At 38.6% G+C, this 12,122-nt stretch overlaps 3 protein-coding genes across 3 annotated transcripts; all 3 read left to right on the top strand.

Annotated features, from left to right (window-relative positions):
* The first annotated feature begins 29 nt into the window (after positions 1-29).
* On the top strand, positions 30-3,372 carry LOC131780203 (uncharacterized). The gene is made up of 2 exons (XM_059096814.2): positions 30-267; positions 1,069-3,372. Exon 2 carries the CDS (start codon positions 1,089-1,091, stop codon positions 2,823-2,825), a length of 1,737 nt encoding a protein of 578 aa, XP_058952797.2. The 5' UTR covers positions 30-267; positions 1,069-1,088; the 3' UTR covers positions 2,826-3,372.
* A 1,243-nt stretch (positions 3,373-4,615) lies between these two features.
* LOC131780191 (5-hydroxytryptamine receptor 1D-like) lies at positions 4,616-5,560 on the top strand. The gene has a single exon (XM_059096801.2). It carries the CDS (start codon positions 4,616-4,618, stop codon positions 5,558-5,560), a length of 945 nt encoding a protein of 314 aa, XP_058952784.2.
* Positions 5,561-8,611: 3,051 nt separating this feature from the next.
* LOC131780192 (beta-4C adrenergic receptor-like) lies at positions 8,612-9,631 on the top strand. The gene has a single exon (XM_059096802.2). The coding sequence runs from the start codon at positions 8,612-8,614 to the stop codon at positions 9,629-9,631; it is 1,020 nt and encodes a 339-aa protein (XP_058952785.1).
* The last annotated feature ends 2,491 nt before the right edge of the window (positions 9,632-12,122 follow it).

The raw sequence follows: 12,122 nt of genomic DNA, 5'->3' as shown, positions 1-12,122 counted from the left end.
TCAGCGCAGGACGGAAGTACTGACGAAAGGGAAGATTCTAATAATTTGAAGTGTGAGCTTCAAGCGAAAACATACGATCGCTTTTGAATGAAGCGACATAAAGGCGAAAATTCCGGTGATTAGCGGTTAGCTATGAAGTCTATTGTGGCGAAATGAGGCGAAGTAACACCGCGCAGCAGTCAGTTTCGACGGTGGATGTCATCGAACGGACTTCAGATATAATTTTCGGTTTCAAACTACTGAAAGGAAACAGCTCGAGTTAACAAGGTACATTAGACAGATATCTTAAGGCTCAATCTACAAAAACTTTTTGAAATATATCATTCGTAGCTTGGCTTTCCGGGGAAGAATCCTCAGCTGTTGCATGGAATAAATTGTCGTCTGTAGGCAGTAAAAGACCTCTAAAAATAGTCGTTAAACTTTAAATTCGTTGACAGAGATCAAGAAGACGAAAAATAAGAAACAAGTATGAGCCATTTTCAAATTTAAATCGTGCAAAGCTCTTTTAATTATCGAATTCACTCGGCAAAAAGTCGCTCCAAATGTCGTGGGGACAAGTCGATAGTGACAGTTCGTTTTGCAGAACATGAAGTATCGTGTAGAAGTTTTCTTAATACGCTTGAATGTTATTTGAGGGGTAGGTCGCAGTGATTCAAACTGGGTTTCAAAAACGAAAAGTCGTATTTCTGACTTGTATGGATTCTCTATTTGCAAAGTACTCTAATCGTTCCAAAATTAGGAGACAAGGACTGGAAGATAGAAAACTAATTTCGAGGAAACAGAAGGAAATTACATAAAGGATTTGTTTTTCTATTTCCCTTTCTTTTCGTTTTTTTTTTTTTTACCGTAGTTACCGGATATAACCCTTTGTTAAGTATGTTGTATGAATATGTCTTCGGATTGTTTGTTTTTGTCGCTTACTTTGTGTTTATTTGGTTTGTTTATTATGATTTTTGACAAGGGGATGAGGCATTTCACTTTTCTTATGGTTTTTAGGTGTAAGGTCGAGTGTTTTAAACTAATTATAAAAGATAGAGGGGCAACGCTATTGTTCTTACTTTATTTTAGATCTCATAATTGAATGCTGAATGGCTTCAAAAGTGTATTGTGAAGACTCAGCAACCATTGCTTGCCCAAACCAACTTGACTTGTTCTTAACGGAGCTCGCTGACACAAAAGCAAATTTTCCAGACGGTGAAAACGCTCAAATTATCCAAGAAGAGCTGAACCAGATCATACAAGGTACGTTACTGGACCTTTCTGGTAAGTACTGTTTGTTTCACAACGCAGTTGTCCAACAGGGAGGCAGTATGGTTGAGGGTACTAAGATTGGACAAGCAGATGAATTTGACTACGTTTTTATTTTACCTGCGTTACAAGAACAATTGTTATGGAAAAATGGTAAAGCCTTTTGTGCGGATGATTATGACATTAACATTCAATCGACGAAGCTTATTTTGAGCATGAAAGAGCTCTGTTTTATGGAAGACATTCTTTGCCCTGATTGGTGCGATCAAGAGGAAAACGAACAAAGGAGGAGAGATCAACTTATTTTTAAAGATGGCAAAAGTCCTTGGAGAGATGAAATCTCCGCCATGGTGTCTGCGGCGATTCATCGATCATTGCTGTCACAGGTTAAGAAATTCCCCCAGTGGCAACATGTCGCCCGATTGAAATACCCATCTGGCAGAACATACCTCCAAATCCTCAAGTTTACTGATGCTGATGGTTCAGAAAGGTTTGTGTCAGTTGACATTTGTTTGGCCATCCAGATTTCCCATAGTACGCCCAACTCTGAACCTCTGCAACTACTATTTGATTTCTGGTCGATTAATACGATTTCGTGCTCACGAAGATCAGAGTCCCCATGGGAATTATCAAAGCTAAGCTCTCTTCCGCTTGACTCGGTCGAAAAACGCTGCTATCGTGTTTTGAAGTATCTCATTCAAACTTTCCTTGAATCTCAACTGGACATGTACACGATGGAATATAAAGCAGTCATCACAACCTACACGCTGAAGACGTTGTTCTTGAAAGTTTTGATAGAAAGTGAGGAGAAATGGGAGCTGCACCAACTTGGCCAAAAGACCCTAAAGATCCTTCATTTAATCAGGCAAGATTTGGAAACTTTGAAAAATAAAAAAAATAGTTCTGACCCACCGGTGGAGCACCCTCTACAAGTTTCTATGAACTACTCTGTGCACCCGCGATCTGCCGAACCAGCCCTGTTCCCTCGGTCGAAATTGTTTAACTCTCGTAAATCTTCGAGTGAACCGATTTTCAAGCAACCGGAGGCTATTGAAGATCAGGTTTTTACCCTTATTGAACTTCTTCTCATGGTAAGAGATACTGATGAGGGAAGTCAGCACATCTTGTCTCAAATCAAAGCAATTGAGAGTCTTAAAATACTCCTAAAGGATGGTGCACACCAAGTCTCCGTGATGGAGTTACTGGCAGACCGAGAGAAAGGTTCTAAAAGTGGCGTTTATAACAATTTTTTGTTGATTTGGCATATTATGGAAAGAGAGGATTTCAAGACTTTCATGCGAATGAGTAAGTTTGGCATTTCAGTTCAGCCTGAAGGAAAGCAAGATGACTGTGTTGTGTTTCCGAAAACGTTCTCTATCCTGAAGTATCTAAACTGCTCTCTTTTCAAGAAAGACTCGGAATCTGCTGGAAGCAACAATGTTGAACTAATGGAGATGGATGTGTTTGATCATGGCGATTGGAATCAAGTGGTTTGCTGGAATGTCAATGAGTCTGTAGACTTACGTTCAATTCTATCAGGAGAGTTCTGCTCCTTTTGTGCTGCACATAAAAAGTAAAAGTTTTCGTTCGAACTAGTTTTTCGTTCGAACTAGTTTTGTTCGGCTTCGTGTGTGATTGCCCTCCATTTCATCTTCAGCTGTTGTTTGGCATGCCAGTTAGTGTTAACAACTTAGTTGAAAACGTAAATTGACCACCGTAAAGAGTTTAAAGGCTGACGTTTCGAGCATTAGTCCTTCGTTAGAGTGATTGGAGGAATTGTTGGTTGTGTGTGGGTTTATATGCAAGAAATGAAGCTACGCTATTGCTCAATTGCATAGCTCCATTTTCATTAAAACCGTTTAATTCTTTTCTTGCAGATTCGTTGCGAAGGATTACTGTAATTTGCAAAACGATCACTTAACTGAATGCTACTCTCCCTCGAATAATTTTTCAATCTCCTACATTTAATTTCGAGAAATTTTTGCTCATTTTCACGCACCATGATACTTATTATTTAAACCGATGATAGCGACTTCGCACTTAGCCTCACTTAGTTCTCACGCCGTAATTTCGGCACCAGAACCGCAAGAACTCGGAAGTGGCCTAATGATTTTAACATTAATACAGACCTGATTTACTTATTAAAGTAATTGTTTGGAATTTTTATTTCATGTTGTCTTTAGTTTAATGTATGGCTTTTAGAACAGAACGCTAGTGCGGCATTGAAGAATAATATCAACGGCACCTTTTGTGATCGATACGCTGAAGTCTGTGTTTATTTCGGGCAAAGAATCAGTCGTAGGAGTTATGCTAATTACTTGGCGACCAAGAGTTGCTGGACATGAAAGAGATTGAGATGATCGGATGTGGGTTTGTTATTACGGAGGCAAATGTAGATCTGCGCACAAATGAACAACACAACTTTAAAGATTTGGAGCCGCGAAATATGGCGTTTTTTGACGAGAAAAGCCTCTGTCTATAATCCCGACTGATTAAAGCTCGGAAATTTGCCGAGCTCAGCGCGCCGCACTTGAGATCTTTGAGCGACTTACCGAGGTGTCGAAAACATTTAAATTCGATTTTAAAAGTTTTCATGTATGTATTCAGCACAGGTGAAAGTTTAGAAAAGGACACAAAGGCCTCTTTTGCAGGGATCCGGTTTAGCACGAAACAAAATTTGAATAAAACAGAAGATGCCTTCCCTCAGAAACATATTAGGTGTCCTCTGTAGGTGGATTGTTTCCTTCTAAAACTTTTTTGGCGTTCTGTCTCTTGCTGTACTCGGCCAGGAATTGGACGAACATTGAACAACTCCATTCTTGGTATTTTTGAGAAAGCTGATCACTACATGAACTCTGAAGAGTGATATTTCCAGGTAATACTATTGTTGAAACTTATTTCGCACAAATATTGTTTTTCATTTGCGTTTCGAAAAGAGAGTTTCTTCCGAGTCATTTTTGACAATTTAAACGGAATTGCACATGACAACCTTTTCCTGGTCCGTTTGGAAACCGAAACCTAAAATTTTAACGAGAATAAGTAATAGGAAAGAGTAATTAGCAATTTTATACAGGATTATCTTTTTTTCAGTTCCTTCGCTTTTCAACCGAAACCGTAGACAGCAGTTTATATGTATATATTCATATATAATTTTTTTTGCTTTCTCGATACAGCATTCAATATCCAAAAGAACATTTCAAGGACCTGCTCAGTTACATAGCAACCGGAATCTCTCACAAATAAACGAAGCATCTCATAGATAGTCTCTCGAACCCGAGGGACCTGGTCGATTTTTGGTTACTTGTATAAGAACAAAATTACTCCGAGATAAAGCTCCGTACGTGTTTTAATCGCGATTTATATAAAAATGTTGGTTTCGAACGTCAGCGAGCCGCTGTGTACCTGGCCTTTGCATCCGAGTTTAACAGCGTGTTCTGAACCGAGCTTACTCTACTTGCCGCTCCTTATACTGGTCGTGATTCTAACCAGTTGTCTTTCTGTGGCGTCTGTCATGGGCAACGCTCTCTGGATCACAGCTTACGCTAAGACGCCGGCTCTTCAAACTCCTCTGAACATGTGCCTGCTAAGTTTGGCATCAGTGGGTCTCTTTAATGGTGTCGTGATGCAACCGCTGATCATTTCAGAGGCAATATTCTTCCTGGCCTGTCCGTTTAGAACTTGTTCCCTAGAACATATCGTCACTGGTATAGTGACCTTAGTAGCCGATAGCACTTTACAGAACATCGCTGTCATCTCTATCGATCGCTACATAGCGATTCTTAAGGGTGTAAGGTATTTGCAATTGGTGACCAAAAAGCGTATCGTCATTGCCTTTGGTACCTACGCGCTGTTTCGCGTGTTTTTAAGCGTATGTGTTTTCACAGGAACGATTGATTATGTGGCGCTAGTAATCGCGTCGATAGTTTTCAGCAGTGCAATTGTACTATTTACTTGTGTTAGGATTACTTTTCGTATTCGTCGTCTTAGATGTGTCGTTGTAGGACCAGCCCCGAACCCGGAAGAAGAAAGAAGACGAGCGCACGAGAGAAAAGTTACAAAAACATTTGGCGTATTAGTAGGAATGTTTATCGTATGTTTTGCACCAGCTATGGGCTACTACTTCGTCCTTAAATCGACTGTTGTCGACCTAGTACTTCATGCCATAGTTTGGCGTTTTATTGAAGTAATAATGATGTTAAACTCAGTTTTGAACTTTGCTGTTTATTTTTGGCGGCATGGAGAGAAGCGAGTCGCCGTTCGGAAAGTCATCGGCGACGCTTACGCTGCAGTTAAGGGTTGTAATTGCCATTAGGCAACAGAAGGAGAGAGATACCGTTAAAAATTTTTATTTAGCAATAAATTCAATAATCGCTAATAATGAGTAAGCAGGAACAACGTTTGATTCAAGCTCGTTTACTGGCGTAGAATGTTGAATTTCGTGTGAAATCGTGGGAAAAGTTCTCCTGGTACATATGATTTACCGACGCATGTTTTTTCTCATTGGAAGGAAACATAAGAAGTGCTCTTAATATGCTCTTAACTAAAACAAAAGGTTTAATTTAAGGCCGTCATATCCTTGCAAAAATTATGAATTTTGTGTCTCATTATCCTGAGGCTTTCTTTGAAGCTAGTTATTTTTATGCTCGTCATTCTCAGATTTGTCTTTTATTGAACGAATAAATTTTCCAATTAACAGTCTTTCTGTTATCTCGTCACTGAAATTGTATATTAAATGATTTTTTTGATGATGGGGAAGGTGTTAGTAATGTTTCTAAAATTCTCATTTCCAGAATAAGATTCACATCATTTCAATCATTTCATTTATTTTCCTTTAGACGACCTTCTCTAAGCAACTTTCTACCATGGTTAATTGATAGATCGTTAGAGATTGTGAAAGTCAATTTCTAAGCAACATTTCCCCCGACTAACAATTCAAACTAATTAGAGTGAGCATGGAATTTAAGCAAGCGAGCAATCAATTGCCAGCGTCTACAAACTAAGAAAGTTTAGATCTCGAAAGATTCGAATATATGTATCATTATCTCTCGATCTCTGACTCAATTATACATCTTTTCAAATTCCCCATTGTGGTCTTTCGTTTGACATACAAATACTCAAAACTTTTGACTTAGAAAACATGATTGAATCAAGTTCGTCAATATCCTGCCCACCTACGCACAACACAAATTCTCCTCTAAATGTATATTTTGGAACATTTATTTATGAACTGCAGCTGGTTGGGTGAAGGCTTAAGAGCTGCGCATGCCTGAATTTCTAGGTTCGAGTAACATCTGCTCGGTCTCAGCTAACGACGTAGGCACCTTTTGCTAAACATAATAATAATGAATTTTGTTTGTTCCTGAAGGAAAAAAAATCTTTTGAAGTTTCGAAACACCCACCAGCTTATATTCGACCATCAGACCTCTGGTCTTTTGGTAATCGAGTCTTCTCATCATCCGAGTCTTGACACTAATGATGACTTCCGCTCAGTTTGTCAAAACGGAAGTCGTTACCACTGACATCAGTCCTCCCCAGTTCCACCCAGTTCTATTCACACTCAGACGAGCAGGCCAAGTGCTCGTTTCTCGAAAGTACCGGTAACTTTACGGACCCAGAGTTATTATCGTTTAGTTAAGTAATTTGATTTCTCGTTCGCCTTTTTATTTGATTTAAAATTTTTGTTAGCAAAATAATAATTTGATTATATTATCTTCCTTTTTATGAAGACCTAGTTTCTTTTCTCGTAAAGGTGTATAGTAAGTGGCACGTAATTTTTTCCTCTTCCTTCTTGTAATCGATGGTAATTAATAGCTATTCTGTTATAAAGACCTTCTACATTTAAGACACTTGTCGGTTATTCTAATGTATTTTATATTTTGTATTGCCGTTGTAGTTTTGCTATATTGAGGTTAAATATCCTCTAAGGCGTTATACCACTGCTTGCATCGACTACCTGTAGCTAACTGCGAGCAGTGCTCATCTTATTTTATATTTCAAGCTAGTAATAAAATGGAATATTTTTAAGTAGAATTAAGTCAGTTTCAAAACTGACAATACCTCGATCTTGAACGAAACATGCGCGGAGAACAAAAAATAGCCTTTTTGTTTATTTCCTGTGTGGCGTAACTCGTAATTTTTTATTTCTCTTTTTGTATTGTCATTCAAATGTTCGACGAAAAATCCCCTGAACCTCCAGGTGCACATCAAACAAATAACACTGAAGGGAGTATATATTAAGTTTCAGCGACGGTGGGGAGTATATCATGGCTCTGACGAAGGCGGGATAAAGCTTGAAAAATCAGCTTTAGAACATCTTGATGGTGGCCAATTAAAAATAAAACAGTAGATAATTACAAATTTTAAATAATATTGTAAACGGTTAAACTTTTTTTTTTCGTTCGTCAAAGAGGGAAAAACAGAGCTTGTGTGTCAGGTGTACTTCGGAAAGCAAGTCGACATTTTTTTTCCGCTAGGTACGGTAATGCTAGCGAGAGATACATTTGCCAATGTTACCGCAACATCTTATTAGCGTCTTATTATAATTTTAAAGCCTATCCCTGTAAATATATTCTATTGACGACGCTTTTTCATTTCTATTGCATTTACAAGCAGTTTTGCAGTGTTCTCAAAACATTTTTCAATAAACACATATCCTATCGCTGAAAGTGCTAATTTCCTGAAGTGTTTGTTGATTCAAATCATCTTTGTTGTCTAGTATCTTTTCTTTGCTCGAAATGGACTGTTCGTCCGCTGCTAAAAGATTAATTAATCAAGAACGGCAAGTAGCCGTTAAAAACAGGCATGTATCTCTTTGGTCAAACCATCATATACTCTGCGTAAGGTTCGGTTACCCAAATCTTTGCGTTTGAGGCAACCGCAGAAGAATCGACATCCTGCAAAGAAAAAAAAAAGTATTTTAATGATCATATAGTAAGACGAATTAATCCACACGGACACATTACAATTTACGAACATAAAGAAAGTGGAGTAGGGGTCTTTGTTTACCTAACCTGGACACGGTTCTGATTAACATAACAGTTGATGTGTCGAATAAATCTGAACGAATGCTAATGACTGGAAGACAACTGCGATAGCATTGTCGTTCCTGCTGTCTTTGTCGTTGTCAAGAGTGAACGATTTTCGTGAAATGTGCTGGCAAACCTTTCAAATATAATGAACTCTCAGCAGGTAGTATCATTCACCCTTTTAATTCCGTACTAGTCCTAGTCCTATCCAAAAATATGCAAAATCTGCAGGTGTTTAAGTCTCGTTGAAGATATCGTCGCCAACGAAACTCAGAGTATTTGCGAGCTGTGAAGACCAGCGCAAAAACCACTCTTCGTCTGATAGCTTTACTTTAATGATGTACCCAGCCATAGAACAGCGTCCTCTGGCACTTGTAATTATCGAGCCAGCGATTTTGGTAACCATGGCCATTCTGTGTTCGACGGGCAACTTGCTGATATGCATTTCGATTTACAGAAACCCAACTCTCCGTACAACGACCAACGTGTATGTCTTTGCATTAGCGGTCAGCGATCTTCTGAATTCCATCGTAGTAATGTCGTTAGCAGTTGGCGTCCTGATTACTGGGAAATGGCCCTATGGGGAAATTATGTGCAATTTGCATGCGTTTTTCACCCTTTTTTCTGTGTATGTCTCTCCCACGACCATGGGCCTGGCGGCTGTTAACAGATACATTCGAATTGTCAAGTCAAGTCATTATTCCTACATTTTCACACCATTCCTTTCGAAGCTTTACGTTGGTGCGGTATGGATGTTCGTTGCAGGGTATGTTGCGATTCCCCGGATGGCCGGTTGGACTGCATATGGCTTTATTCCTGGTTACGCTGTGTGTACTATCATTCACCCAACTGAAGCTGCTAAAATTACACATTACTGTATCGTGGTATTACTGTTTCTCGTTCTCCCCTTCACCCTAGCAATTTTCTGTTACTACAATGTATTTGAGACAATTAAACAACACAACATGAACGTAATAACCTCATTCCAAAGAGTTGGACAAGACGGTCACTTGAGTATTAGAGAGATTAAAATTACGAAGTCTCTAGCAGTTGTCGTCCTAGCTTTTGGGTTATGCTGGATCCCATTTTGGATCATCGCTATGACGCAACGTTTTACCGCAAGCGTAGTGCCACGAAATGTGCAACTTGTGTGCACCTTTTTGCTGTTTTTTTCGAGTACAGTGAATCCATTCATTTATGCAGGAACAAACGAGGCTTTCAAGGTAGAGTTTCGCCGCGTTCTACATTGCAGACAACACAGAATAGATGATCGCGTTCAAATACAGGACAGCAAAAATGGCTACCCTGTAAGAGTAAAGGTGCGAGAAACATCCACTTTAAACTTTATTTCATCCTGAAGTAACAAAATTTACACAAAGGGCAAAGAGCCAAAAGAAAAAAATGCCCTATTCTTGATATTTAAACAAGTAACTTCACTTTAGCACACACTATTCATATTAATATTTACTGTAAAGGAGCCAAAAAAGGGTTTTAAAAAAATTCCCAATTCTTGATATTTGGACAAGTAACTTCGCTTTAGCACACACGCGAGTTTAGGTTCAAGCCCCATTTCTTTACGTAATCCAATTACTTTACCCTAACATCAGTATTCATAATCTCCATACTGTTCTCTGTACATTTACTAAGGTGCTGACAAGGAGAATTTGTCGAACAATCAAGAGTTTCTTTAGTTCGTGATCATTTCCTATATCCTCATGACATTGATGTGTGATTCAGTGGTGATATGTGAGGAGAATTTAAATGTCAGTCAAATTAGGGGTTAAAGAGTAAATTAAAGTTAACATGCGAGTTTCATTTCGTCTTCTGTCAACCACAAGTCAAATACTATTGTATTCATATATTAAATAAGGAGAGCCAGCAAACACCGGAATGCTTTCGACACTCAATTGAAGATCGGTCTACGTCACAAAATCATTTAGAGCGATCATAATTGAGTGAGAAAAATCCAGTATTGCATTGGCCTCCTTTGGAAGAATCGGCAAGTCGTTAGGCAGTTTTGACCCGACCTCTTGCATTCCGAGTTCCTATCAGCTCCCTCTTGTAGTTCCTTTTTTGTTTTGTTTTGTTTTGTTTTCATTGGTCTATGTGATTATTTTGATTTCGTTTCATTACACTCTATATCTGATATTCATGTATGTGGATCAAAGCTGTACAGCTATTGCTCTCTTAGACGACGTTTTATATTCTTTGAATTAGATTTTCATTTGAATGTTTTAATCACAGTCGAGGTGACCGCTTGATCAGTTCGATCAAGCAGTTCGTTCAGTTCGATGTAAGACGCTTTCAGATGACAATGCTTTTGTTCCTCCTTAATTCCTTCAAGACTGTGCTTCTTGAGATCGGCAGTCACTAAACAAGCAGGAACCTATTTCAGACCTTTCCCATTTGGCGCATGCCTATGTTTCTTCATACCTGTCAACAACTGATAGTGACCAGGGCATATTGAAAATCATTTGCGACACGTCCAAATTTCGACCTCTCAAGCATAATCCCACTTTGCTGAGAGAAGGCAAACTACAGAAAAACTCCTCAGAAAATATTTTAATCGTTCTTTTCTTTGTAAATAGACAAGCAAAAAGACAAAAATGAGAATAATTATTCTTACAATAATAAGCTAAAATGATGGAAGTTGCAATTAGCGAGATAAGTACGGTGACCTGGAAGAGCTTTTGTAGTAGGGCCATGCAGTGAATGATTGAGTGCCCAGTTTTTTCTAGATCCGTTAAAGAAGTAGGCAGGAAATCTTGAGGAATAGAATGAACTCGAGTTATTTCAAAGTTGCTAAAACAGATTGCTCTGATTGCTGAGCGAAATCTTCAGGCTTGAGTTGGATGGATTTTCCCCGTTTTATTGGCCATAAAAAAATTAGTGGTCAGTGGGATTGGACGATTTTTCATGCAAGCGCATGCAAACCCAAAATAACTTTAGGCCAGGTGATTTGGCTCATGAAATGAGACTGAATAGCCTTGAAAATAATCTTCGACAAATGCAGGTACACGTGATCTACTACGGCAACAGCTGACCTTAACTTTTAAACGTAACTGATTTGAAAATTGCTGACAACCTTTACTCTGACGATAATTTCCCCTCAGGTCCTCGAATATTCAGTGGTTTTAACTTTCCACGAGCACTCTTAGGCAGCATAAGCAGCTGTTACTCCAGGGTTCAACATCGTTATTAAATTCTGTCTGATGACGCTTCATCTTTACTCAGCGAAAATCGCCTTCAAGTAATTACAAGCTCGATCAGTTGCATTAAGAAGAAGCTAGTTAGTATAATTCTTTCCTTTTCAGTTTGTTACAAAATTACCAAATTGGCTTACCTTCTAGAATAAGAGACTGAACCTCATTTCCTCAATTTCTTTCTAAGAATAAGTGATCCTTATTTCCTCAATTCCAACTTCTACGTACTGTCTGAACAACACCAGTCACCAAAAAGATTTTTGAAACACCTAAAGAATTACAAAAGGTATCATAAGAACTTGTGTAGTAGATAGCCTATTAACCAAAACCTACCTTTGCTAATTAGTATAGACTTAGTTTGACCAATCACAAGCATTCCGTTGACAGTGAATCAATAGGAACTCAAACGACTTGAAAAAAATTATAATTAAGTCACACATTTAGTTAACAATGTCAGTGCACAGCTTCATAACATTTTCAAGAAAATCAGGCTTTTTCAAATAAAGTTTATGAAAACGGGCGTTGCGCTGCCAGAACCTGCTTGTATTCACAGGAAGGCTAAGAGGACATCTCATGAACTTTTGACCCAGCGAATGTCGAAAAGACAGACGAAAAGAAGTTCAGCAATCTTGCAGGTAAGCTAGGT

Source organism: Pocillopora verrucosa, chromosome 5 (genome assembly GCF_036669915.1).
Source record: "Pocillopora verrucosa isolate sample1 chromosome 5, ASM3666991v2, whole genome shotgun sequence".
Taxonomy (NCBI): Eukaryota; Metazoa; Cnidaria; class Anthozoa; order Scleractinia; family Pocilloporidae; genus Pocillopora; species Pocillopora verrucosa.
Note: the sequence above shows the minus strand (reverse complement) of the source record. Positions and strands in the feature narration are given on the sequence as shown.